The sequence below is a fragment of the Erpetoichthys calabaricus genome, chromosome 8 (assembly GCF_900747795.2).
Source record: "Erpetoichthys calabaricus chromosome 8, fErpCal1.3, whole genome shotgun sequence".
Taxonomy (NCBI): Eukaryota; Metazoa; Chordata; class Cladistia; order Polypteriformes; family Polypteridae; genus Erpetoichthys; species Erpetoichthys calabaricus.
Window position 1 is genome coordinate 169738255 of NC_041401.2, and position 24984 is coordinate 169763238.

General features: G+C 41.0%; 1 protein-coding gene across 7 annotated transcripts in view; it reads right to left on the reverse strand.

The window, feature by feature from the left end:
* Positions 1 to 24984, reverse strand: part of LOC114656269 (polyhomeotic-like protein 2) — a 121598-nt gene that overhangs the window by 12078 nt on the left and 84536 nt on the right. For 5 of the 7 annotated variants that reach the window (XM_028807782.2, XM_028807781.2, XM_028807780.2 and 2 more), the window contains 4 exons: positions 5066 to 5271; positions 3043 to 3166; positions 2460 to 2586; positions 608 to 755 (listed from right to left, as the gene is read on the reverse strand). In XM_028807782.2, the coding sequence (XP_028663615.1) occupies positions 608 to 755; positions 2460 to 2586; positions 3043 to 3166; positions 5066 to 5271 (605 nt within the window). The remainder of the gene's footprint in view (positions 1 to 607; positions 756 to 2459; positions 2587 to 3042; positions 3167 to 5065; positions 5272 to 24984) is intronic. The other 2 variants (XM_028807779.2, XM_051931090.1) reach the window with 1 other exon arrangement.

The following is a 24984-nucleotide window of genomic DNA, read 5'->3' on the forward strand; positions in this document are numbered from 1 at the left end:
GATCCGAAATGGATCACAACCTTAAGTATGCAAGGAACATATATTTTATACACACACACACACACACACACGCCTGTAAAAAACTGCAGGAAGCCACAGAAGAACATTGCATTGAGTGAGGATATATAGTAAAATATGGAATTGGGTCACCAACAATATTATACTGGTGCATCCTGAATTTGTAACAATATGAAAGATTTTTCCATTTATTACATGAAATCAAAAGTAAAAACTGAATCCACTTCCAAGAATACTCGCATCTCAAAAAATACAAACCAACCAACAAATTCTAAATGCAAAAGGTACCTTAACATTTCACAATCACAAAAAATGCATCAGTAATTAAGACAGAAATCACTTCATGCCCACTAATGAGTTGCTTGGATATCAGCAATGGGTTAACTGGATAAACACATTACTGAAGCAAGGAATTTAACATACAGCATTAATGTTACTTCTTAAATAATGAGAAATATATAGACTACCAAGGGTGGAGATATTCTTAACTACTCCCAAAAAAGGCTTGCAATCTTAAATTAATTTCAAATTGATCACCAATACAGCATAAAAAGGGATTGATGCTCAGCCATAAGATTCTACTATTTACCTGTGTTTTTTTGGGCTCTTTGTTCGAACTCTGTTGATTCCCCTTGCGAGACCTTCGCCGCCTGTGTTTGGGACTGTCAGACTTTGTTGCATTTTTACTTCTATCAGGATGGAAAAGACCAACTCGTTTTGTGCATCCCACATTATACCTAAACAAAGAATATTCGTATATTTGAATGCTACTAGCATTTAGTAATCTTCTTATGCACTAAACTTATTTCAGTTGACCACATTTCCTTCTGTTTTACACCACAAGATGTGAGGAGAAAAAAAAAAAAAGACAGCTTTGAAATATAAAGGTAAATACAGAAAATGACAGAACCAAACAGGCAACAAGTCTGAGGTAGGAATGTAAAAGAATTTTTATCAGTTTTTTTATGCTAACATCTGTCCATATCAGAGCAGACCTAATACATTTCAGAACTGGGTTGGCAAGAGTACAAAGTAAAGGTGGGGCGGTTTTTGTTTACATTTTGTCTCCAATAGGTTGGATTACTGCAATTCTCTATTTCTTCGAGTCAGTCACAGTTCCTTATCTCATCTTCAGCTGGTTCAAAATGCAGTTGCCAGGATGTTAACAGATTCCCAAAAAGAGGAAACATATTACTCCTACCTTGACCTCTCTTCAGTGGCTGCCTGTCAGGTTCAGAATAATGCTTTAAGTGCTTCTTTTTGTTTTTAAAGCACTAAAATAATCTGGCTCCTCTGTATATTTCAGATATCTTATCAAATATTCATCCTACAAGGAACGTGGACCATCTTCCCAATTTCTCTCATCAGTGACAACATCTTTCATCATAAGAAAACACGCTCAAGTGTTTTCAGTGGCTGCTCCTAAACTCTGGAATGAGTTACCTTTATTTGTCAGACCTGCTTCGACAATCCTGACATTTGAACCCCATTTAAAAAGGAACAACTTTTTTTCTCTGGCTTTTGAAGACACTGAATAGTGTTTTTGCTTTGCTATGGCTTGAAAGTCACTATGTTCTTTTTAAGCTTCGGGGTGTGGAGACCAAATTGCACTGTGTGTTTGTATAATTTTATTTAGTGTTTTTTATCACAGTTTGTAATTTTGTTTTACTTTGTACGTCATTATGGTGCTGTTTAAAATGTGCTTTAAAAATAATCATAATACAGTATTAATCAAAGTTATTATAAAACTAAGCAAAGCATTAATTATTTGGGGCTAATTGCTTATAGTGCGTGAAATTAAATATCAAGCAGGGTGGGCAACACGTTTATTCCGTAATTGCTGCAAGGAAAAGGGGATAAATAATGTTGAAAAAAGACTGACAACATACCAACAAGAGGAATAACATATCAGATGTGGCCATAACATTAACGAATCCAAAATATGTAACTTATAAAAGGTGTTGCAGTAGAAATTATATTCTGGATACAACAGACTGTTGTGTAATGAAGCAAAATTAGGCAACACAGCACAAATAGCTAAAGGTCACACAAGTGAGCCTGCCACATCCACCTTGGTGGACAGACTCTTCTGTCACTCAAGCAAAACACGGCTACATGGACAACTTCTCCATTAGCATGCAGATATACAGTATAATGCTAGAACTTCTGAGAAGGATGTACATATCATGAGTGCACTCATTTAGTGTATGCCTAACAAACTCCCACACAAATTCTAACACTAAGATATTACGTTTAAAATATATATTCACAATTCTCAACAAAATTACCTGGGGAACAGGCTCAATATCTAAAAAGATAAGACTAGCGCACTAAATTAGAAACACACAGAAGTATTTAAATACATGTTAAAACTACTGGTTGCTACATGTAGTCTTCCTTATGAAGAACATGACACCAACAAGGAGAAAATGTGCCGTTACCTTTTTGCACAAGCCATAGAACAAAACCTCTTGGACCGTTTGAACTTATAAGCAAAATCAACACGACCACATAGTTCACACTTCAGCTTTGGTGCATCCTCCTCCTCTTCTGGATTTTTGACCTCTGCTAAAATAAAATGAAAATTTCAGAAAAATACCTGGGTTTCATTCAGAATACAACATAGGCACTGCAGCTCCGACTAGAGAATCCACAAAGTATACAACATCCTCAGATTTATTCCGTAAGTCACAAGATTTTTTTTTTTTTTTTTTCCACTTCTCTAACTAAAGGATTTTAAATCTGCACTTTACCGATAACAACTTTACTCAGAAATCAAAGTCAAAAAACTGTCAAAATGAGTCACAATTGTGGATTAAAAATCAAATTGAGGTACTTCTGAAATATTTATAACATGCAAACAAAGTTAACCCTTCAATCTGTTATACGGGACTAATAAAGTTAAATGCTACTCTATTATCGCTACCAGTCTATTTTCAAAAATAAAAAACTCCATAAAATGTTACAAATGTATGTCTGTTGTGATAATACTTTAAAGGCTTTAGACTTCTTCCATTCATTTACCTTGTTGTGATGCATTCTCCATTTCTAAGTCAGTAGTGTGTGGTGAATTGTTTGAGGGTTTGTCAGAATCTTGCTGAAGCTTTTGCTTTTTCAAATTGTCAATAAGCAGTGCAGGACGACCCACCTAGGATGACAAATATATATACATAAAACAACACTTTCTCTTTCATTCCTTACTTTTGCTTACTGCAAGAAAAGTCAATTCATTTGTTGAAAACTGTAAGCATGGCATTTGCGTGCAATTTCCTTCATTTAAAAAGGAAAAACTCTGCATATGACGACTACAACTGTGGTTGCCTATATGAAATAAACTATAGGATTAAAAAACACTGGTTTAATGAGATGTAGAAAATGTAACAAAAATGTGGTAATCCCCATAGTGAACTTTTCACAGTAAAATGTGACTGTGAATAAATGTACAACTGTATCAGCTTTACAAAATATTAAAACTGTACCTGCAGACTCTGCTGCTTTAAATAATTAAGAGTGGTACCACAAAATTAAAAATGCCAAAATAATGAAGACATTGCCCAACGTGCCAGTGATGCAGTTAATGAAGTACAAAAAAAACCCCCCACTATGCTGTTAATTGCTGTAGCAGTTCCCTAAGATATGAAAGTCATTTTCTCTATCTGCACTATTCTATCAAGTTTAATATGAAATATCTTTATTACAACATTGTTTAAAGCCCTAAAAAATCCTATCTTGGATCAACTGCACAACATAACTGTACACATCATATACGGATGCATACCATCACCTTAAATGTGGAACACCTGTTTTATTGATACTATTTGCCACACCCAACTCCTTACTGTGCATTTCCAAACACAAGAGACAAATTTAGTAAGACTGAAAATATAATTTATTTCCTAGAAAGTGAATTTACAAAAATAAACCCATACTGTATTTTAGTAAACTTCCATTGCGACTTGCAATGGGAAAAATGTACATCTAGCTAAAATAAAACAGTATGCTACAAATACTATCAGGCAGCAAAGTCTAGCAGCTGATCCCTGGACTGCTACGGTTTTTCACTGCAGTGAAACTAAAAAACAGCAGGTTGAAGACTATACTTGTTAATTCAACTCCTTATCTGTTCCTACACTTACAAGGAGATGATAATGGGAGTTGTTACTTTGACATATTTTTTATGTCTGGTGTGAACAACCATCACCAACTAATTAATACTTTTCCATTCACATTAGCCAATACTCAACATAAATTTGATGTCTTTTTGGAACTCTGTAAAGGAATGATCAACACAAATTCTGTCCACTCTCACCAATAAGAAAAATATAATTAAGCATGGTGTTTGTGTTGAGGCATAACTTTGTTTTTGACCACCAGAAGGCTTGAACAAAAACTGACGATCACAAGACAGAGTCTTCGGAGGATAAAGTTGAAAGGAGAAGGTCAAAGTTTCCGAAAAGTTTAAGTATATTCTCATTTCCCTTAATGTTATGCTAAGATCAAGATGTTTAATATAAAAAGACATTGGCTGCTAGTAATTAACAATCCTATATGGGGGTTAACCACTTGGATAAAAAGAAACATTCTTCAAACTTATAGAAATGTTTAAACCTTCACTTAAACCAACACTTAAGGACAGCAAAACCATGATGCCAGAATGATTGGCAAAATTATGGTTTTGTAGTGACTAACTTTATTAACTTTAAACCACAATGTTGCTGGTTTAGCCCATACCACTGAATCATTTTATGCATGTCAACCACTCTGGGCTGGCAGTGTCACAAATGTAATATAAAAATTGGTCTCTGGAGTTTTGATCTTGTCACCTTGAATAAATACACAAACTTGAACAACTTTTAGATTTTAAGTTATGTTTTTAAGAAATGACAAAAAGGTATTTAGTCTGTTGCAGATGGGTAAACTAGAAGGCTGCACACTGTTCACTCCCCCAGTTCAGAACATTAAAGTCCAAAAATGACAGGCATTGTCAGTGCTTCAAAGCCGCATGTGAACAAAACAGCTGCCTTCGAGTCTGCATGAATTCACTCACTGGAAAAGGCTCAGCTCCTTCCTGAATGACGAAGCCCTCGATGACATGCGTGAGGATCTGAGGTTTGACGATGGCCTGGGGCGGCTTGCTCTCCCCGTTCTGTGGGGTGCTCCCGGGGACCGTGGACGTATTGTTCCCATTTCCTGAGGTCATATTTGGAGCGGGGCCAACACCCAGCTTCCCATTCGCCCTTTCTGGGCCTTTTCCTGGCGAGACAAGAATGGAAAGGATTTCAGTTAATGGAGGGAGGATGGGAGGCACTCCCTTCCGTGACCACCTGCGACCTGGCTTGCGGACAGCATGTAGCAGGCAGCTGCATGCGCGTCGCCGAGTGGGCTGGCCTTGCTGAGGCGCTGCCATTCAAATCCATGGCCTTAAACAAAACAATACAACACTAGCACACGTGAGATGAGGCCAGAGCACACCGGCGTCTAACAAAGGATCTTGGGAGCACCGCGCACAGCTAATAGCCAAGTAAACATAAGCGGCCATACTGGAGTGCGTTTAAATGGACACAGTAAAGCGGACGCTTCCACATAACCACAGCACAGACAGACAGACAGAAGACCGCGCCGCAAAGCAAGCCTGCGGTGTGCCCCCTCAGTCACGAGCGCACGTAAACAGACACGCATACAACTCGTTTGTAACTACGCACGCACGCGCGCCACAACTTTCACTCCACAGACCGTTAGTCATCGAAAAGTCGTCGGACTTACCCGCTGTGGCGCCGGGGGCGGTAAGCAGGTAGTTGGCGGCGGCCCAGCCGTTCGCAGTGAAGGTAAATCCCAGAGCCGCATACATCCAGGGACGTTACGGAGCTGCGCGGCAGAAGCCTTTGTTCCGTTGCGACTTGGAAAGAAATCAGCACTCAGCTGTTAGGCTGCTAAAACGGGACGGGAAAACCTGGACGAAAACCCATTACCACATCTAAAATAAACTGGTAAGCGCAGAAAAAAGAAAGCGAGCACACAATGAAACCACAAAACTTAGCGTTTGTTCACACCCGTTTGATCCTCACCGCCAGCACTAATCCTCTTTGTACGAAGGAACTGAATAGGAAACACGGCGACATCACGATTGGCCCGCTGAGCAACCAATGGCATACAGTGACGCAATTGCCGCACGAAAGAGCATGCGCATAAATCTGCTTTGAGGGCGGAACAAGATAATTCTTTTCTGCCGTGCATGTTTACCAAACTACTTTACTTTCCAAGCTTCAAAGGTTTCAGAAACACTTGGTATCGGCATGTTGTTAAGTTATTTTATTTTTAATGCGTCTGTTACGAAAAGGACATCCTTTCACATTTACGCGCATGCTCTTTGACAGCCTGTTCTTGTCTAGGGTCTGCTTTTCTTAAAATAAAGCTTTGACGACGCGGACACAGACCTCCACATTAAAGCGATTGACAAGTCTGCTTTCAACTAACTACTGCATATTTTGAGGACCTGTTGAGTGTGTGCGTGTGCCTACATGTGTTCGTGTCCCGTCCGGGGTAGGTTCCCGTCTTAAGTTCAATGCTTCCTGGGTAGGCCTCTGCACCCTTGCAGTCCTAAATCTCGCTTTAACAGGTGTTACCGATGAATGTGCGGTCTTCAGAATCTTTAGACACAGGACGAACGTGCTAACTTCACCCAGGAGCACATGGAATGTGAACCCAGATTTAATTTTTCCGAGGTAGCAGCGCTACCACTATGCCGCCCTACTTTAAAGCAATTCACTTTTCAAAATTTTGCATTTGTCTTCCTTTCCCTTGAAACTTAGCTTATTAACATTGTAATTTCCATCCATGTCCTTTCCAGCTTTGCTTCATGCTATGCAGTCATCAGTTATGCCTTAATCCTGTAAATGATCAAATTCCTTACACAGCTTGCCTAAACTTTATCCCCAAAGGCAAGAGACTTTAAGTGAGTTGCAAAATGACGACAGAAAAATTAATGTCTTCTGGATTGTAAAGCAGATGACTAATGAAAAACAGGATGCAGTGGGTGTGAAAATGCCGAAGGGAAAAGCACTACTCATAACAATGGGATCAACAACTCATGAAAGAAGTACATAGAACGGTTGAAGGATAAGGCCAGTAAATGAATTAAAGATGTTGGTTGTGAGAAAACTGGTGGGCCAATTAGTAGGGTCTCTAAACGGAGCCAAAGACTAGGAAAGGCAAAGCAGTGAACATAACTGCAGTGCTGTCAAAAAAAATGGCTCCTAATATCTGACCGACTACAATGTGTTAAAACGCAGGATTTTAGAACTTGAAAAATATGGGTGATCATTCTAGTGTAAAAGGTTTTAGACTGGGGTGTTGAACTTAATGAGCCAAATGTGTGACAGGTAATGAAAATGAGTACATTAGAATATAATGAAATTCGTCTCAGTTGCATGTCTGTGAAAGGTCAACAGATACACATGGAGCAAGAAGGAGGCTATGGCTACAACACACGGTTTAAGGGAATGATTGGCCTTTCGGTTGTCCATAAACCCAAGACACATTTTGATAGATGTAGCATAAAACCAGAACATTTGATAAAAAAACATGTCAACGTTTACATTAAGCACTTAGGAAGTGCCCCTCCTTTAACCGCCACCTTATCATGGTGGAGGGGTTTGCGTGTCCCAATGATCCTAGGAGCTCTGTTGTCCGGGGCTTTATGCCCCTGGTAGGGCCACCCAAGGCAAACTGGTCCTAGGTGAGGGATGAGACAAAGAGTGGTTAAACAAACCTCCTATGATGAATGAAAACTTTGGACGGCATTTTCCCTTGTCCGGACGCGGGTCACCGGGGCCCCCCTCTGGTGCCAGGCCTGGAGGTGGGGCTCGATGGCGAGCGCCTGGTGGCCGGGCCTGCACCCATGGGGCTCGGCCGGGCATAGCCCGAAGAGGCAACGTGGGTCCCCCTTCCCATGGGCTCACCACCTATGGGAGGGGCCAAGGAGGTCGGGTGCAGTGTGAGTTGGGTGGTGGCCGAAGGCAGGGACCTTGGCGGTCCGATCCTCGGCTACAGAAGCTGGCTCTTGGGATGTGGAATGTCACCTCTCTGAAGGGGAAGGAACCTGAGCTAGTGCGCAAGGTTGAGAGGTTCCGGCTAGATATAGTCGGACTCACCTCAATGCACACCTTGGACTCTGGAACCAATCTCCTTAAGAGGGGCTGGACTCTCTACCATTCTGGAGTTGTCCCCGGTGAGAGGCGCCGAGCGGGTGTGGGTATACTTATTGCCCCCCAACTTGGAGCCTTTTCATTGGGGTTTACCCTGGTGGACGAGAGGGTAGCCTCCCTCCGCCTTCGGGTAGGGGGATGGGTCCTAACTGTTGTTTGTGCGTATGCACCGAACAGCAGTTCGGAGTACCCACCTTTTTTTGGAGTCCCTGGAGGGGGTGCTAGCGGGCATACCTTCTGGGGACTCCCTCGTTCTGCTGGGAGACTTCAATGCTCACATGGGCAATGACAGTGAGACCTGGAAGGGCGTGATTAGGAGGAATGTCCCCCCCGATCTGAACCTGAGCAGTGTATTGTTATTGGACTTCTGTGCTCGTCACGGATTGTCCATAACGAACACCATGTTCAAGCATAGGGGTGTTCATATGTGCACTTGACACCAGGACAACCTAGGCCTCAGTTCGATGATCGACTTTGTGGTTGTGTCATCGGACTTCCGGCCACATGTCTTGGACACTCGGGTGAAGAGAGGGGCGGAGCTGTCAACTGATCACCACCTGGTGGTGAGTTGGCTTTGATGGTGGGGGAGGATGCCGGTCAGGCCTGGTAGGCCTAAACGTGTTGTGAGGGTCTGCTGGGAACGTCTGGCAGAGCCCCCTGTCAGAAGCAGCTTCAATTCCCACCTCCGGCAGAACTTCAACCACATCCCGAGGGAGATGGGGGACATAGAGGCACGGAACATGGCTCATTCGGACTCAATTGTTGAGGCAGCTGACCGGAGCTGTGGCCGTAAGGTGGTCGGTGCCTGTCGTGGCGGCAATCCCCGAACCCGTTGGTGGACACCGGCGGTGAGGGATGCCGTCAAGCTGAAGAAGGAGTCCCACAGGACCCTTTTGTCCTGTGGGACTCTGGAGGCAGCTGATAGGTACCGGCAGGCCAAGCGGAATGCGGCTTTGGTGATTGCTGAGGCAAAAACTCGGGCGTGGGAGGAGTTTGGGGAGGCCATGGAGAATGACTTTCGGACGGCTTCAAGGAGATTCTGGTCCACCATCTGGCGTCTCAGGAAGGGGAAGCAGTGCAGTGTCAACACTGTATATGGTGGGGATGGTGCGCTGCTGACCTCGACTCGGGACATTGTGAGTCGGTGGGGGGAGTACTTCGAAGACCTCCTCAATCCCTCTAACATGCCTTCCAATGAGGAAGCAGAGCCTGGGGACTCAGAGGTGGGCTCCCCCATCTCTGGGACTAAGGTCACCGAGGTGGTCAAAAAACTCCTTGGTGGCAGGGCCCCGGGGGTGAATGAGATACGCCCAGAGTTCCTCAAGGCTCTGGATGTTGTAGGACTGTCTTTGTTGACACGCCTCTTCAACATCGCATGGACATCAGGGACAGTGCCTCTGGATTGGCAGACCGGGGTGGTGGTCCCCCTCTTTAAGAAAGGGGACCGGAGGGTGTGTTCCAACTACAGAGGGATCACACTCCTCAGCCTCCCTGGAAAAGTCTATTCGGGGGTCCTGGAGAGGAGGGTTCGTCGGATAGTTGAGCCTCAGATTCAGGAGGAACAGTGTGGTTTTCGTCCTTGTCGCGGAACAGTGGACCAGCTCTACACCCTTAGCAGGGTCCTGGAGTGTGCATGGGAGTTTGCCCAACCAGTCTACATGTGTTTTGTGGACTTGGAAAAGGCATTCGACCATGTCCCTCGGGGAATCCTGTGGGGGGTACCGGACCCCCTGATAAGGGCTGTTCGGTCCCTGTACGATCAGTGCCAGAGCTTGGTCCGCATTGCCAGCAGTAAGTCGAACCCGTTTCCAGTGAGAGTTGGACTCCGCCAGGGCTGCCCTTTGTCACCGATTCTGTTCATAACTTTTATGGACAGAATTTCTAGGCGCAGCCAGGTCATTGAGCGGGTCCAGTTTGGTGGACTCAGGATTGGGTCACTGCTTTTTGCAGATGATGTTGTCCTGTTTGCCTCATCAGGCCATGATCTTCAGCTCTCTCTGGATCAGTTCGCGGCCGAGTGTGAAGCGGCTGGGATGGGAATCAGCACCTCCAAATCCGAGACCATGGTCCTCAGCCGGAAAAGGGTGGAGTGCCCTCTCAGGGTTGGTAGTGAGATCCTGCCCCAAGTGGAGGAGTTCAAGTATCTCGGGGTCTTGTTCACGAGTGAGGGAAGAATGGAGCGTGAGATCGACAGGCAGATTGGTGCGGCATCCGCAGTAAGGCGGGCTCTGCATCGGTCTGTCGTGGTGAAAAAGGAGCTGAGCCGCAAGGCGAAGCTCTCAATTTACCAGTCGATCTATGTTCCTACCCTCACCTATGGTCATGAGCTATGGGTAGTGACTGAAAGAACGAGATTGCGAATACAAGCAGCTAAAATGAGTTTCCTCCGCAGGGTGTCTGGGCTTTCCCTTAAAGATAGGGTGAGAAGCTCAGTCATCCGGGAGGGGCTCAGAGTAGAGCCGCTGCTCCTCCGCATCGAGAGGAGTCAGATGAGGTGGCTCACCTCCTGGACGCCTCCCTGGTGAGGTGTTCCGGGCACGTCTAACCGGGAGGAGGCCCCGGGGAAGACCCAGGACACGCTGGAGGGACTATGTCTCTCGGCTGGCCTGGGAACGCCTTGGGATTCTCCCAGAAGAGCTAGAAGAAGTAGCCGGGGAGAGGGAAGTCTGGTCATCTTTGCTCAAGCTGCTGCCCCCGCGACCCGACCTTGGATAAGCGGAAGAGGATTGATGGACGATCTTAGGAAGTGAGACAGAAACACTAACCACTGCACCACCACACAGGATATCTCTTATATATATTTCTCTTCTGGTTCGTCCTGCTTCCACTTCAAAACCAGTCCCGCCCACACGCAGCTGACACGGCATTTTTCGATTCCTATTCGTCCTCTTCCATGTCATGCACTATACTGGCCTGCTGAGTGTAATACATCCAGCAAGTACTTGAGGTGCTGCCACAACGGTAAAGTAGCTTTACCACCTTTGCGGGAGCCACCTGTGTCTTTACAACTGCTTCTTACACAGCAAACATCAGAAACTAAAAATGATCGTGAACATATTCAAGAATACAACTCTTCTCTAGCGTTTGCTTCCATGGCTGCACAGATAACTCAACCTCCTGGCCACGGACCATACGGTTTTAAAATACACGGGCAAATTTATCACCAAATCTCTCCACTATACACTACCACTTCTACCTCTCCAGGATACGGACAGTTGTATGTTTTTGACACAGCGCAAGCTACTGAAGTACGCTTAAAAAATAAAGCAAACTCTGCATGCAGCAAAAATGTACTTCTCCAGCTAGATTCCATGCTCAGAACCATCAACCCCTTCACTAAATCATACAAACACATGCATGAAATCGCTCAGTCCAATCCAACAGCATCTGAACGAATGGTTTTCAAGGAAAACCCTAGGCAGGATTTACGACGATACAATGCCCCAACATGTCACAGCGATGTTGCAGCGATTTTCCTTGGAGAAGACGGCGAAACGCCTGCCGAAAGGGACATTTGCATCTATCCCATAGGCAACTCCTGTAAACAGATTTCCACGCTCAATATGAATTGCAATCCTATGGTTTACCCACTTTTATTTCCTTACGGAGACATTGGCTGGCACAAAGATTTACAACATGTTCCCGATAAAAACCGGTAAGCGAATAAGGCTTACTCAATGCCAATTTTGCACGTACAGATTAGCAATGAGGAATACATTTAGTATTTTGCACTCCAGCGGCAAACTATTCCAACAGTACATCGTAGATGCGTATGTTAAAACAGAAGGCGCACGTCTCAACTATCTCAGATTACGTCAACAAGATCTGCGCGTGGAACTATCAGACGCACTGCAAGCAAACGCTGAAAATGACAATATACGTGTAGGTAAAATGATCATATTACTGTCCACATTTCCAGGAAGTCCAAGATACATGCAACAAAACTATTAGGATGCCATGGCCATAGTATGTAAATTCGGAAAACCTGATTTATTTATCACTTTCACATGTAATCCTGCTTGGCCGGAAATTCTACATGCACACTGTGTCTTTCAAGAAGTATTTATTTCTTCTTGATTTCTGAATTCCTTTCTCACCGTTTTCTGTTCCTATTCTTACACCGCCATATGCTACGGCGGGCGTCGGCTTGTTTTAAAGTAATAAAAAAAATGTCCTTGCTGAACAGATTTTCCAGGTAAATATATTTCACTTTCTTTTTCTTGGACATCTTTAATATGTTCCATCTGTCAGTACTTTGTTTAAAAATGTTTGTAGTTAATTGCATGGCAGAGAAACTCTGGCCAGTACTTTTAGCAGCATAGTCTTCCTGTTAAACATTTACAGCAAACTTGTCCTTGAAATGGTTTGTAGTTTGCCCTGATTAAATAAAAGTTTGCAGTTGATGGACCTCATCCTAATTTATTTGATTTAATTTTCTTGCCTAGTGAATGCTAGTCTAATACAGATGTCCAGATTACCTGGGCACTCTTGGCTTTATTTAATATGCATATCTTTATCAAGTTAGGTGGCATAGTGGTTAATTCAGCTGCTTCATGGATCTACAATGCACATTCAAATTCAGTATCAAGACTTTAGGGTGTATGGTGTGTGTATTTTTCTATGAGAATGCTGGTTTCCTCCCACCACTTAAAGATGTGCATAGCTGGTTAATTGGGGACTCTAATTTGGTCCAGTGTGGGTATCTTTTGAGTTGAGTTGGTGTTTCCTGTTGCTTCCTGTTTTATGTATGATTCTGGCAAGATAGGATATGAGAATTGTATAATACCCTGTTTGGGATTATTAATTTGCCATTTCCTTAATACTAATAAACCATCACACATATATTTGTTAGCATACAGTATAGCACTTCTGCTCACTTCAAGTCCACTAAAGAAGTGTTGAGAAGGAAATGTTCATTGTAAGAAATATGATACACCTCCAAATAGACATCTAGCAAAAGCTAGTAGAATCAGAAATCTCTCCCTTGCACAATGCAGATGTCTGAAAGAAATCATTATAGCAAAAAAACACCTGCCTGTGTTGCATATGTTGTTTGTGGCATATTTTGAAAAAGTATACCCAATAGAACAGTTGTCTCATCTTATTTAAGGTTATCTCTGCAACATCAATAATCAATATTGTCCTCATCGGTCAGTCAGCAATGCTTTTCAATATGTTTTGCTCCTTTTTTTGGTTTTAGAGTAACACAGAGAATAACAATGTTGCAATCTCACTAAACCAGGAGTGCTCAGTCCTGGCCCCACAGGACTGCAATGGCAACAGGCTTTCATTCCAGCAAATTCATTTTTAAAATTGAACTTCCATTTCAATTAAATAATCATTTGTTTAACTGTTTGTTCCTTTTACTGTGTCAATCAAAAAATTCCCAAAAGGGTTTTAATTTCCCTTTAACAAGAATGACAGTTTTCTTGAAATATCTTGGTTATCTGCTTGGTAATAATCAAGCAAATACTATATGTTTAGTAATTCAGTAACAGTATGGGTTACTGCTTTTAATTAAACACTTCATTTGATAATGTCACACTTTTCTGAATACATTCTACATTTAGTAGGCTGAAGTAACATATACATTTTTTATTTTTATAATTCACTTTTTTTAAGGCATGCTTCTTTTACTTTTATTCAGAAAGCAACTATTAGCAGAGTGCAGGCAGAAGTGAGCAACTATTTCAAAGTACAACTTACATTTTTTGACCATTAGTAAACAAGAGGTTAAACACCAAGGCATTTCAAAATTACTTACCCAAAACCATTTACAGTTTTTCTGGGTTACAGAGAGTCAGAGTATCCTCACAGCACTGGGTACAAGTTAAGAACTGACCATTGATGGGATACCAGATCACTCAGATGGGGACAATTTAGACATTTAGGTTACAATGGCTTTGCCCAGGTTGGGATTAAATCTTGAGATTCTGAAGCTATTAGGCAGCAGAGCAAATAGCTGCCGTTAGGTGCCCCACCATTTCAAAATAACGAAAAAGAAAAATCTAGTCATATTTGACTTGGTTATGCAAGAAGAAAAAGGAATACAGCTGTGGTTTATCTGCCAATTTTATACGACTCAAACCCAGTTTCTTAGGCAAAGAGTGTATTTCTTTTTCTCTCCTCCTCAAGTAGCAAAAAGATAAGTTCAATTTGATTCTCGAATTGCAAATGAGTTGCACATTTGTATTTGGGTATTGCTAAAAATAAACAAAATTCAGAAATCTGGAGTACCCGTCAGATGTCATGCTTCATTTCAATTTCAGAGGATGCCTGTGTACACGTTAGAGAAATAAAACCCAAGAAGCATCCACTGGCATGGCTGAGAAGGGATTCAAGGGATCATATAATACAGTATTGCTGAAAAATGAAAAGGGTAAGAAAATGCACTCTTTTGTCCTTGTGCATTTTTACATGTGAATATATGTAGACCACTATAGGTGTGCACTGGAGTAATCATGTAATGTGTGTAAACCCCCATTACTTTGTACATTTGTAACACTAACTGTATGCATGTACAAATGCAGTGATTGGATATGGAACTCACTCAAATGCAAGTATGACTTTCAGACAAATAATCAGATGTAAAAAATAAATCAGAAATGTGTTTTTAGCCTAGAGATTAAATTCAACCTTATTTTATAGGGTTAAATGATAATTAACAGAGATTACAGTAGAAAGTGATTTTACCCAAGAAAATTATCTGTATGATTTTAAAAGCTTATTAATGACTCAAACTAACTGAAAATGTTGAAGGCAATAGCTTCATGTTACTCAAAGGTGACAAAAATAAAAACCATTACAAAACAAGTTTGATGCCACTACAGTCTTGTAATGAAGATTTTTTTAAAATCACTGTCTTGTAAGTAGATGTGCAGTATACAGTATATATCCCTTCATTTTGGAAATCTGGTTAATCCATTACAGAGGTCAAAGGGGTTCTGCGCCATTTCCAACAAAATGCTGCACTCATTAGTGGAAAAAGTGACATTAGCCTCAGTATGGCTAATGCTTTAGCAATCAGGTATTTAAAAGGCAATGATTCCCAGACAAGAGGTGGGCTGTAATTAAAGACAGAAAGCAAGAAAGTTGACTAAAGACAAAGGGTCCCTGACTCTGATGCATGCAGATTAATTTGCTGTCATGAGCTTTATCTTGTTTTAGTAGAAGCAATTCTTAATTTCCATCACCATGTGCCCAACAATAGTGTATCTGGTAAACTGGAATGGTCATAAGTAATTTTTAAAACAATTTAAAGGGGATGGTTAAACAGTCTAGAGATTCCCCGATCATGTTTTTCGGGGCCAGTACTAATCACTGATATGTTATTGGATTGGCCGATTCCATTACTTTTTGTCTTCTTTGTCTCTTTGAAAAACTTTTTACATTGTGCTTATGCATAACTAGACACACAGAGGCATTGTGTTCTATATTAAAGTATTAACTTTAGTATTTGTATAATCAAACTATATACCACAAGCGTTACCTGTTCTTTTTTTAACAAAATTAAATTCTGTAGTCTTGTTGTTCAGTGACCATACAAATACTAAAATAAAGTTCCCTTACAATACGTACATTATCCAATATATAGAGAAAATATTTATCCATAATACATATGGTATTAAAGAAAATAAAATGCTTCTCATAATTATAAGCTGTCATGTTGTTTAATTTCTTCTGTAATGTTACTTATCTTACCTAAAGCTTAATTAAAAAATATAGTTTTCGCAGTTTCTCTGAAAAAATATACATACATTCTCACACATTGATTCAATGAACTGATACTAGCAGCTGAACAGTACTTAAATGTAAACATATATGCACTTACAGGTTTTAATCATTTTTAGTTATTAATTTCACTACAGCATTTCTGCTGTTAAAATACACATTTGCTATAGTTATAGTTTTTTTTGGTTTGTTTTTCCAGTATACCTGATAGTCATTCCTAATTCTTGAGGTGTAATTATAAATATGGATTACCATTTCAATTATATACTTGTTTTTTACCAAAACATATATATATACTGTATATCGGGATGTCCTTCTGATGAAAGGACCGGGGTAGAGGACATGTCCACAGCAATACCTCCCCCGGAACATGAAAGGGCAACCCCCCTGGATTGCATCAGAGCCATGGGCTTGGAGCTTGGAAGCTCAACCCTGCTGGGGCCCGTGGTCACCGTCAGGGGGAGCCTGGACAGTTCCGCAGCCCTGGACTGCAACACTTCCACCACACCCGGAAGTGCTGCCAGATGAAGATCAGAGAGTACCTGGAGCACTTCCGGGTGCACTATAAAAGAGGCCACCTCACATCGTTCAAGGAGCCAGAGTCTGGACGTCGAGGACAATGCTTGCTGGGAGAGGAGTGGAGGCGGCAGAGAAGAGAAAGAGAAGAAAAGAGAGAGAAGGAACTGAGCTTATTTGTTGGTGATTTGTGCACTGTGTGCTAAAAAGGAATAAAAAGTGTGCTATTTTTTCACTTGTGTGGTCTGCCTGTCTGTGTCCGGGTTCAGGGAGCAGTATGGCTCCCGTTATTTTCCACAGTATATACTGTATGACACACCCAAGCAAATAATAAACACAATACAAACTTAAAAAAAGTCAAAAATCTATTCAATGTTCATAAGATGTTTATCAAGAAGATAAAAGGCTAACATGCTTACCAAGTTTACAAGTAAAATACTGTAGACAAATTTTTTTGTTAAGCTAACAAGCTTATTGTTTACTAAGCAGCAATTTCAAATTCTTCTTTACCTTTCCTTATTCTAATTGAAAATGTCATCTGCTATACTTAACACAAGCTCGCTCACTATCCAAACTCAGACAAGCAATGTATGTTTTAATTAAAGGACAAAATTAAAAGGTCTCAATTCATCAAAGTAGCTTTTCTTGCCATTTGTCTAACTGCATAGGACAACACCTACAATTTGTTTTTCTCAGTTTATTACTCCACCTTCTTTAATGTAAAGTCTAACATTCAAATTTCCTTTCTCTCTGGTAAAGTCTGCTTTACTGCTCCTGTTACAGGAAGTTCACAGCAAAAAGTGATGTGCACTAGCTCAACCACCATAATACCTTGCATAAAGTACCACTACAACTAAATTAGTGTAAAGTTTAGTAATCACCAGTCGAGTCTTTCGTAGTGAAAATTGTCCTGTTTAGATAAGTGGCAGATCGAATGGAGCATTACTAAGTCAAGCAAAAAAATATAGACAAGTTGAAATGGATAAACATAAAGCATTGGATAACAATGTGAACATAACAAGAGGCAGTGTGAGTTCTGCTGATAACTTGTTATTCTTCTTTTTACACATAAAAATAAGAACTATTCACTGTTGAACATGAAACAAAAATACACCATCTTTAAAAACACATAACTGAAAAGAAGCTTAGAGAGTCCTGCACCTCAGGTGTATTTACTGCAGAAATTTCCAACTCCATCTTTTACATGACAGAGTGTTTCTGGCTTTTAATACAGCCAGATATATGAACAGTATCACCTCCCATTCAAAAGTGATGCATGTTAGAGAAATTGTCCTGTTTTTGTTCAAATCTTGCTTCCTTCTCAGTGATACTGGGATAGATCCTGGCTAACTCTTTATTAGAATTAATAAACTCAGTAAATAGATGAACAGTACTTCCCAACATAACGGATATATAAAGAGGGAAAACATACAACATGGGTATTATTAACAGTTTGAGTGGTGAAGTGCAAATTTTTGCTATAAAAGGAATATATTAGAAAACTAAATGTAATTACCTCCCCCATACCACTACAAAAGTTTTTGTAACATCAAGAAAATGACGGTATTGGCAGTGCTTAATTTTTCTAATTCTTAGGCAAGTGCCATAATACTCTAAACAAAGGTGCACTAATTTATAAATGACAAAGTGTAATCTCTCAGAGTTTTTGTTCCTGAGGGTTATCCAATCTATGTTTCTTTTTTTTTGTTCCCTTTAGTCATTTAATTTACTCTTCTAAGAGTTCTAATATGCTGCTTCAACGTCATAAGTGCTTAAGTCACAAAATGTTTTACATCTAAAAAACTTCTCATCGGCAGAAAGGATTTTACATGTCTTTTCTACACTAGAGACGAAAGATCTCATTGGACAGTACCAAAGAGCTGATTAAAAGTAAGAGAAAGGCACTGTGTGGCAGAGGGGGATTTACCATATTTTAAAGCTTTCACCTCGGGGCGCCAAGATTGTAAACTAGTAAACCTTCTAGGGACCCTGCAGCTAAATGTGGTAAAAGAGGCTTTATGTGGATTAAAGGAGGATTAAGGAGCTGGGGTCAGCCAGTGCATTGTTTATGTAATTCATTTTAATTGGCAGAAGTCTAGTGGGGTCACCATGGGGAACTGGAGCAGCCAGCTCACAACTGTCAGCAGTTATTCTCTCATTTGCTTCAGGACACCAAGTAGAGCTGAAGGCTGGCATCATCCTGTGCATGCAAAAAAAAAATGTCTTTCAAGATTGAGCAGGATCTCTGCTAGCACTGCCTTGTGCAATACAAGGTTATAGATCTCACAGGTACGGGAAATCAAAGAATGCAGAAATAAAAGAAGTACTTTTGGCACCAGAGAGAAAGATGTAAAATTTCTGCAGCTCTTTAGTTAATCGTTGAAAATTAAAATTAATTTCAAGGTAAGCAAACACTTCCTGCCTTAGTTCAGCATTCCTAGAGAGCAGAAACGGGTTTGGTGGAAAAACCAAAGGGTGGGGCAGGAAGAAACAACTCCACAACCACCCCCCCCTGCAATAACCTGTATTTGGAAATACAAAGCAAACATTTTAGGAGCACACATTCTCATTTTGCAAGTACTAAAGCAGAAATGAATGAGCCTACCAGATTACCATACATCCTAAAAGGCAGAAAGTCACCGTCCACAAAAGCTAGTGCATTCACCTTGCTTCCTTTCCTGGTACATCAACGGCAGAAGCCCCATAATCCATTTGACTAATTTGAGTCAATGCTGTCATGGACTTATCAGGGAACGAACAGGACAATAGGCTCTGGACGATGACAGATTTACCCTTCCGCTTGAAGGGAGATGAGAACAGAGAAGCCTTTTTTGTCAGCTGTCTGGCAGCCGTTCAGAAGCTGGGGGTGCAGGCCAAGGCTCAAAGCTCTGTGAGTAGGTCAATGAAAGGCATAGCTTGTGCTCTTCTGTGCATAAAAGCACTGCATCATCATCATCACAGTCAACACTGATACTCTGAAGCAATTTTATCATGTCCATGAGTCAGAGCTGCTTTGATGATAAAAAGCATTATATAGAGACTCAATGGGAGGTGAAGCGGTGAGAGGCTTCAATGTCCAGTTAAGTTATATAACCAATAATAATTAGACATTGATTGTGTGACCCTGCTTAGGAAAACAGGTTTAGGACGGTGGCGGAATGGATGATTCACTTAAAAATATGACACCATCTTATCATGATGAGTGTATTTGTTATTTTACAAATAAGTTACAATACATGTTTTAGTAATCACCATGCTGGACAGTACTGTGGTAGTGTTTAGCACTGCTGCGTCAGTGTTCCCAATCCCAGATGAAAGCACTGCCTGAGGAAAGTTTATACATTCTCTCTGTGTACTGTATGTGATCAGTTTTCTCCAGGTTGTCTAACTTTCCTCAAAAATCCAAAAGACTTGCAGGTTAGGCTAATGAGGCACAATGAGCCAGTGTGAATGAATATAATCTACAATGTTCAACATTTTATTCAGGGCTGTTTTCTACATTTCCTCTATTGTTGTGAGACAGGCGCCAGTTCCTAGTGAATCTAAACCAGGTAAGCAGGCCAGAAAATGGATGGATTTACATTTACATTTTAAATTAAAATGTGTACCTTTTTACAATGACTAAGCAAACTTTGTTGCCAGAGTTCTCATTTCCTCACAACAAATGTGGAAGATTAAGGATATGAAAAATCAGCAGTAAGATAAGCATACGACAGAGCTTTATAGGAATACTTAAGCAATCTTGAACATGTTTCTTCTTAGGTAATTACGAACCTGGGAAATTCAAAGTGACTGGAGACTAAGCTTTATATACAGTATGTATGGTTATATATAAAAAAAAAGGAGGAGACTTGGCCAGCACCCTTGGAAACTACAAGCCAGTTTGCTTAACATTAGAACTTTGTAAAATACTTCAAGCAAATGTAAAAGAAGAGGGAGAGGGAGATGTAGCTAACTTATCCCAGTGTGGAAACTAACAGTGCATGCTGCAACAGGGGAGATCTGGTTTTAACTAATTTTACAGGAACATTACAAGGAAGCAATCAAAACATTTGATAGCAATCCTACAGTGACATTATACTCCTTGATTTTTGAAAAACATTTGCTTCTACGCCTAGCAAAAGTTTAACAGGTAGGGATTCAGGGTATAGTGAGCAAAATTGGTTTGATACAGAAAACTGCAAAGTTTGCCTCTCTCTCTTTTTCTGTGTAGCTTCATCTGAGGACCATGGTTAGCTAATACACCATAAAGCATGCATGTTAGGTTAACTGGCAATTCTAAACAGGCCCTGTATGAACATATGGGTACAAGCAAAGTGTGCTTTGTGATTGGGATTGTCTTCAGCTCCTGCTTTGCTCCATGTTTCCCTGCATATTGCAATATAGGACATACCGTATTGCCTCTTCTGTACTGCATTGGACGAAAGGTGGGAACCAGCACTAGATTAGACTCTAAACCATTGCAGGGCAAAAATTCCATATTCAGCTGTACTTGGCCGATTTAGAGTCACCAGTTCAGTTGGAGAAACTGAAGAAAACCCGCTTGGAATTGTAAGAATGTGCCAACTCCAAAGAGTCTATAATTGGGCCAGGATTTGAGTCTCCATCCCCAGGATGTCTGCAGGTTCACCCTGTATCTATATGAGTTTTATCCACAGTTACTGTAGTATTTCCCTGACATCCTAAAAATGTGAATGCTATGTTGACTGGTGAAATTAAACTGACCCAATGTGAATGAGAATGGGTGCACTTGTGAGTGTACCATATGACGGACTGGTGCTTTATCCTGGCTTTAGTCCAATCTTGCTTCAGGATAGGGTCATCCCCCTCCTTCTGATTAAATTGGAGCAGGTAGTGGATGAATGCATGTAAGTATGTATACAGGCAGTCCCCGGGTTACGTACGAGATAGGGACTGTATGTTTGTACTTAAGATGAATTTGTATGTAAGTCGGAACAGGTACATTACTTTAATAAATGTTATTGTTGACCGACTGTAACCAAGTGCTCTGTCAATGAATGATGGAGTTTCACCTCTTTTTGACCTTTTTATTATTTCTACTTTATTTTCAATGATAGATAGATAGATAGATAGATAGATAGATAGATAGATAGATAGATAGATAGATAGATAGATAGATAGATAGATAGATAGATAGATAGATAGATAGATAGATACTTTATTAATCCCAATGGGAAATTCACATTCTTCAGCAGCAGCATACTGATACAATAAATAATATTAAATTAAAGAATGATAATAATACAGGTGAAAAAAACAGACAATAACTATGTATAATGTTAAATATTAACGTTTACCCCCCCTGGTGGAAATGGTGATGGTTTTTCTCTTCTTTACTGTAGCACCAGCACTTGCATCAGATTTGTGTTTCAGAGACATTCTTGAAGGGTGAAGACAAAAAGTTAAGATGAGCTCTTCTGTACAGCACTGTACACGCTATCACAGCAGATTAGGCACCAGTCGTCAACACGTCTGATGTATAGGGTGGTCCAGATCTAATTATGCAATTTTCATTACGCTATAACTTATTCAGTTTATTATATAGAAAATCACCCAAAAAATCCCGGACCATCGAGAAGTGTGTGAACTGACGACACAAAGAATCGTCTTCTCGCTGAACTGGAATTGTCCCCGCATAAATCAAAGTCATCCAGACGATCTGGATCTGCAGAATTAGAGCTGGACCACCCTGTACTGACAAGAGACAACTTCCTGCTATGTGCGTAACAGCACAAGCAGGCTTGCTATTGAGAATGAATGGGGGCAGCGAGGGGCGGTTCATCACCAGCCCACATCACAGTCACCTCCACTACAGTATGCTGCCTGCAGTGTTCTGCCGCACCACCGCCCCCATTCAACACGCAACCATCTGAGGCACACTACAATGCTAAAGTTCACCCTCAATGGCCTCCGTTCAGCCACAACAGGGTCACCACTTGCAGCGGGGGGCGGGCAGTGAAACTGCTTGCCGCCGGGAGCCGCCTGATGGACATTACACTGCGCGAGCAGCGAAATCGACCCCCTCCATGCTCCGTCCAGCCACCACTTGCAGTGTTCCCAAGCCGAAGATGACGGAGCGGCAGTTATTGAGGTGCATGCGTCCCAGCTGCAGCCCCGTTCGTATGTTGTAGGTTGGGTGTCCGTAACCTGGGGACTACCTGTACTGTATTCCTATAAAGCACTATACATGGTGGGATGACATTGTGGCAGTGATAAGCAGTGCTGCTTCGTGTATTGTATTTGTATTCCAGGGCCATTTGTTTGGATTTTGTACATTTTCCTAGGTTTGGGCAAGTCTGCAGGTTTCCTTAGGTAATCCAGTTTTGCTCCCACATCCCCAAAGATGCATATACAGGTTAAATGACATCTCTAAATTGGACCAGTATGAATGCAGGTGTGAGTGCAAATTTGTCTTGGGATGGACTGGTGCTGTGTCTTTGTTTGCCTCTTGCACAGCACCTAGTGCTGCCAGGTAGGCTCCTCTCCCTGGAATCCCAACTTGCATATCGGAATTCCTAGTAGATTTATAACTGTTCATTACTTGACAGCGCAGAGAAGACATTAATGCAAACAGGATGCTGACTTATGCAATATCCACAGAGCATGTGTTCAAGTCAAATATACACTACCGGTCAAAAGTTTTAGAACACGTCAGCCTTTTCAGTTTTTATGGAAATGTGCGCAGTTTAATGTCTTAATGTGTCATGAAATAAAGGCATAGAACAAATAAACAATGGCAAATAAAAAAAATAAGTCAAGCAATCATTAAGTGTGTAGATTCATCAACGTCTACCTTTTGCTGATATAACACCCAAACTGAAGTTTCCCTTTTGATTCAGAATGCCAGTCACTCTGTGCAAGTCACCAATTCTGTCTCCAGCAAAAGAACCCCAGACCATCACATTTCCTCCTTCATGTCACACATGGAGGAACAATTCTTTCACCAACGTGACAGCATACAAACACCTTATGTGATGAACCAAAGATTTCAAATATTGATTCATCGACCCATAAGACTTTCTTCCAGTCTGCAATAGTCCACAGCCAGTATTACAAGGACCTACAGTATTTTGTCCTTTAAGGAATGGCTTTCTTACTCTCACTCTCCCTGTCAAACCTGCAGCACAAAGTCTCCTCTTCACAGTAGAAACTGAGACTTGCTTTTTTCAATCTGCACTGTTAAGCTGTGCTTGAAGCTGTTGTGCTGCGAGGTGTCTATCAAGCAAGCTGCTGACCCCCAGAAACGTGTCTTCTGATTGGGTTGTGACTTTGGGTTGGCCAGATCTCTTCCTATCAGAGTTTCTTCCAGTTTCCAATTGCCTTTGGATTGTGTAGGACACCACTGTACTCACTGACACTTGGATTTCTTTTTTTTTTTTTTGCAATTTCTCTAAATGAAAGGTCTATACTTCAAAGGGTAATAATGTTCTGTCTCATTACATTTGTTAATTGTTGTTTTCTTACCATTATCACTTTCTACAATGTAATAATTGTCCAAGTGGTACTTTAGAGGGTATAGTTACACAGTATATTCCAACTCTGCTTTAAGACAGACAGAGGGTTTTTAAGTAATCAACAAAAGTTGGGATACCTGTGCAAATTGTTTGCTTCAACTTGCAAGGCCTAATTTACTTTAACTGCTGTAGAACATTTGTAGATTGTAACCTATTAGTTGTTACCTGAAAAAGGCTCATTTGTGTCTCAATATTCTGAGATTTGATTTTTTTCTGTCTATGCTAACCTAAACTTTAAATTGAAATCTCTGTCAGTTTACTGCTTACCTCCCCATATTTTAGGTCATTCCTTGTATTTCAACTGATAAAATTTGAAGGTGTTTTAAAACTTTTGACCAGAAGTGCAACATGCTTTACCTTTACAATGTATTTATGAAACGTGGAATACTCAGTAAATGTCTAGTCTTCTTATTGCATAGGGATAACAGCACTAGAAAAAGTCCAGAGAAGAGCTTTTCAGCATACTGTATGAAATGAAGTTTTGGGAAAGTCTGAAAACCCAAATCTTTTTCTCTTAAGCAAATGATAGTCAAGACTGGAAGTATCTGAATGGATTATGAGAATAGGCAAGGCAGCTTCCAGGTGCTACAGGAGTTTTTCTCCAGGTAATCTAGCTTTCCTCTCACTTCCCAAAAGATGTGGATGTTAGGTTAACTCTAGACTGATCCAGTTTGTTTGTGCGTACGTGCGTGCATGCATGTTGTGTAGGCTCAGCAATGGATAGGCACCTTGTCCAGGTTAGGCCATGCCTTTCACTGTGATGATAGTTTCCAACCCTTATAGTCCTAAATTGGATTAAACAGGTTTGAGAATGTCATCTAAACTTTGAAATTATTTCTTCACACAGAAAACTGTACATGTAGGAAACGTGTTACTGTGCCAAGCTGTTTCGGGCCGAATGTGCAGTTTTCTTCAACCATTTTCTTTTGCTCTTATGACTATGTTTTGTTACAATAGCTGGTAAAGAAACAAAACTGATA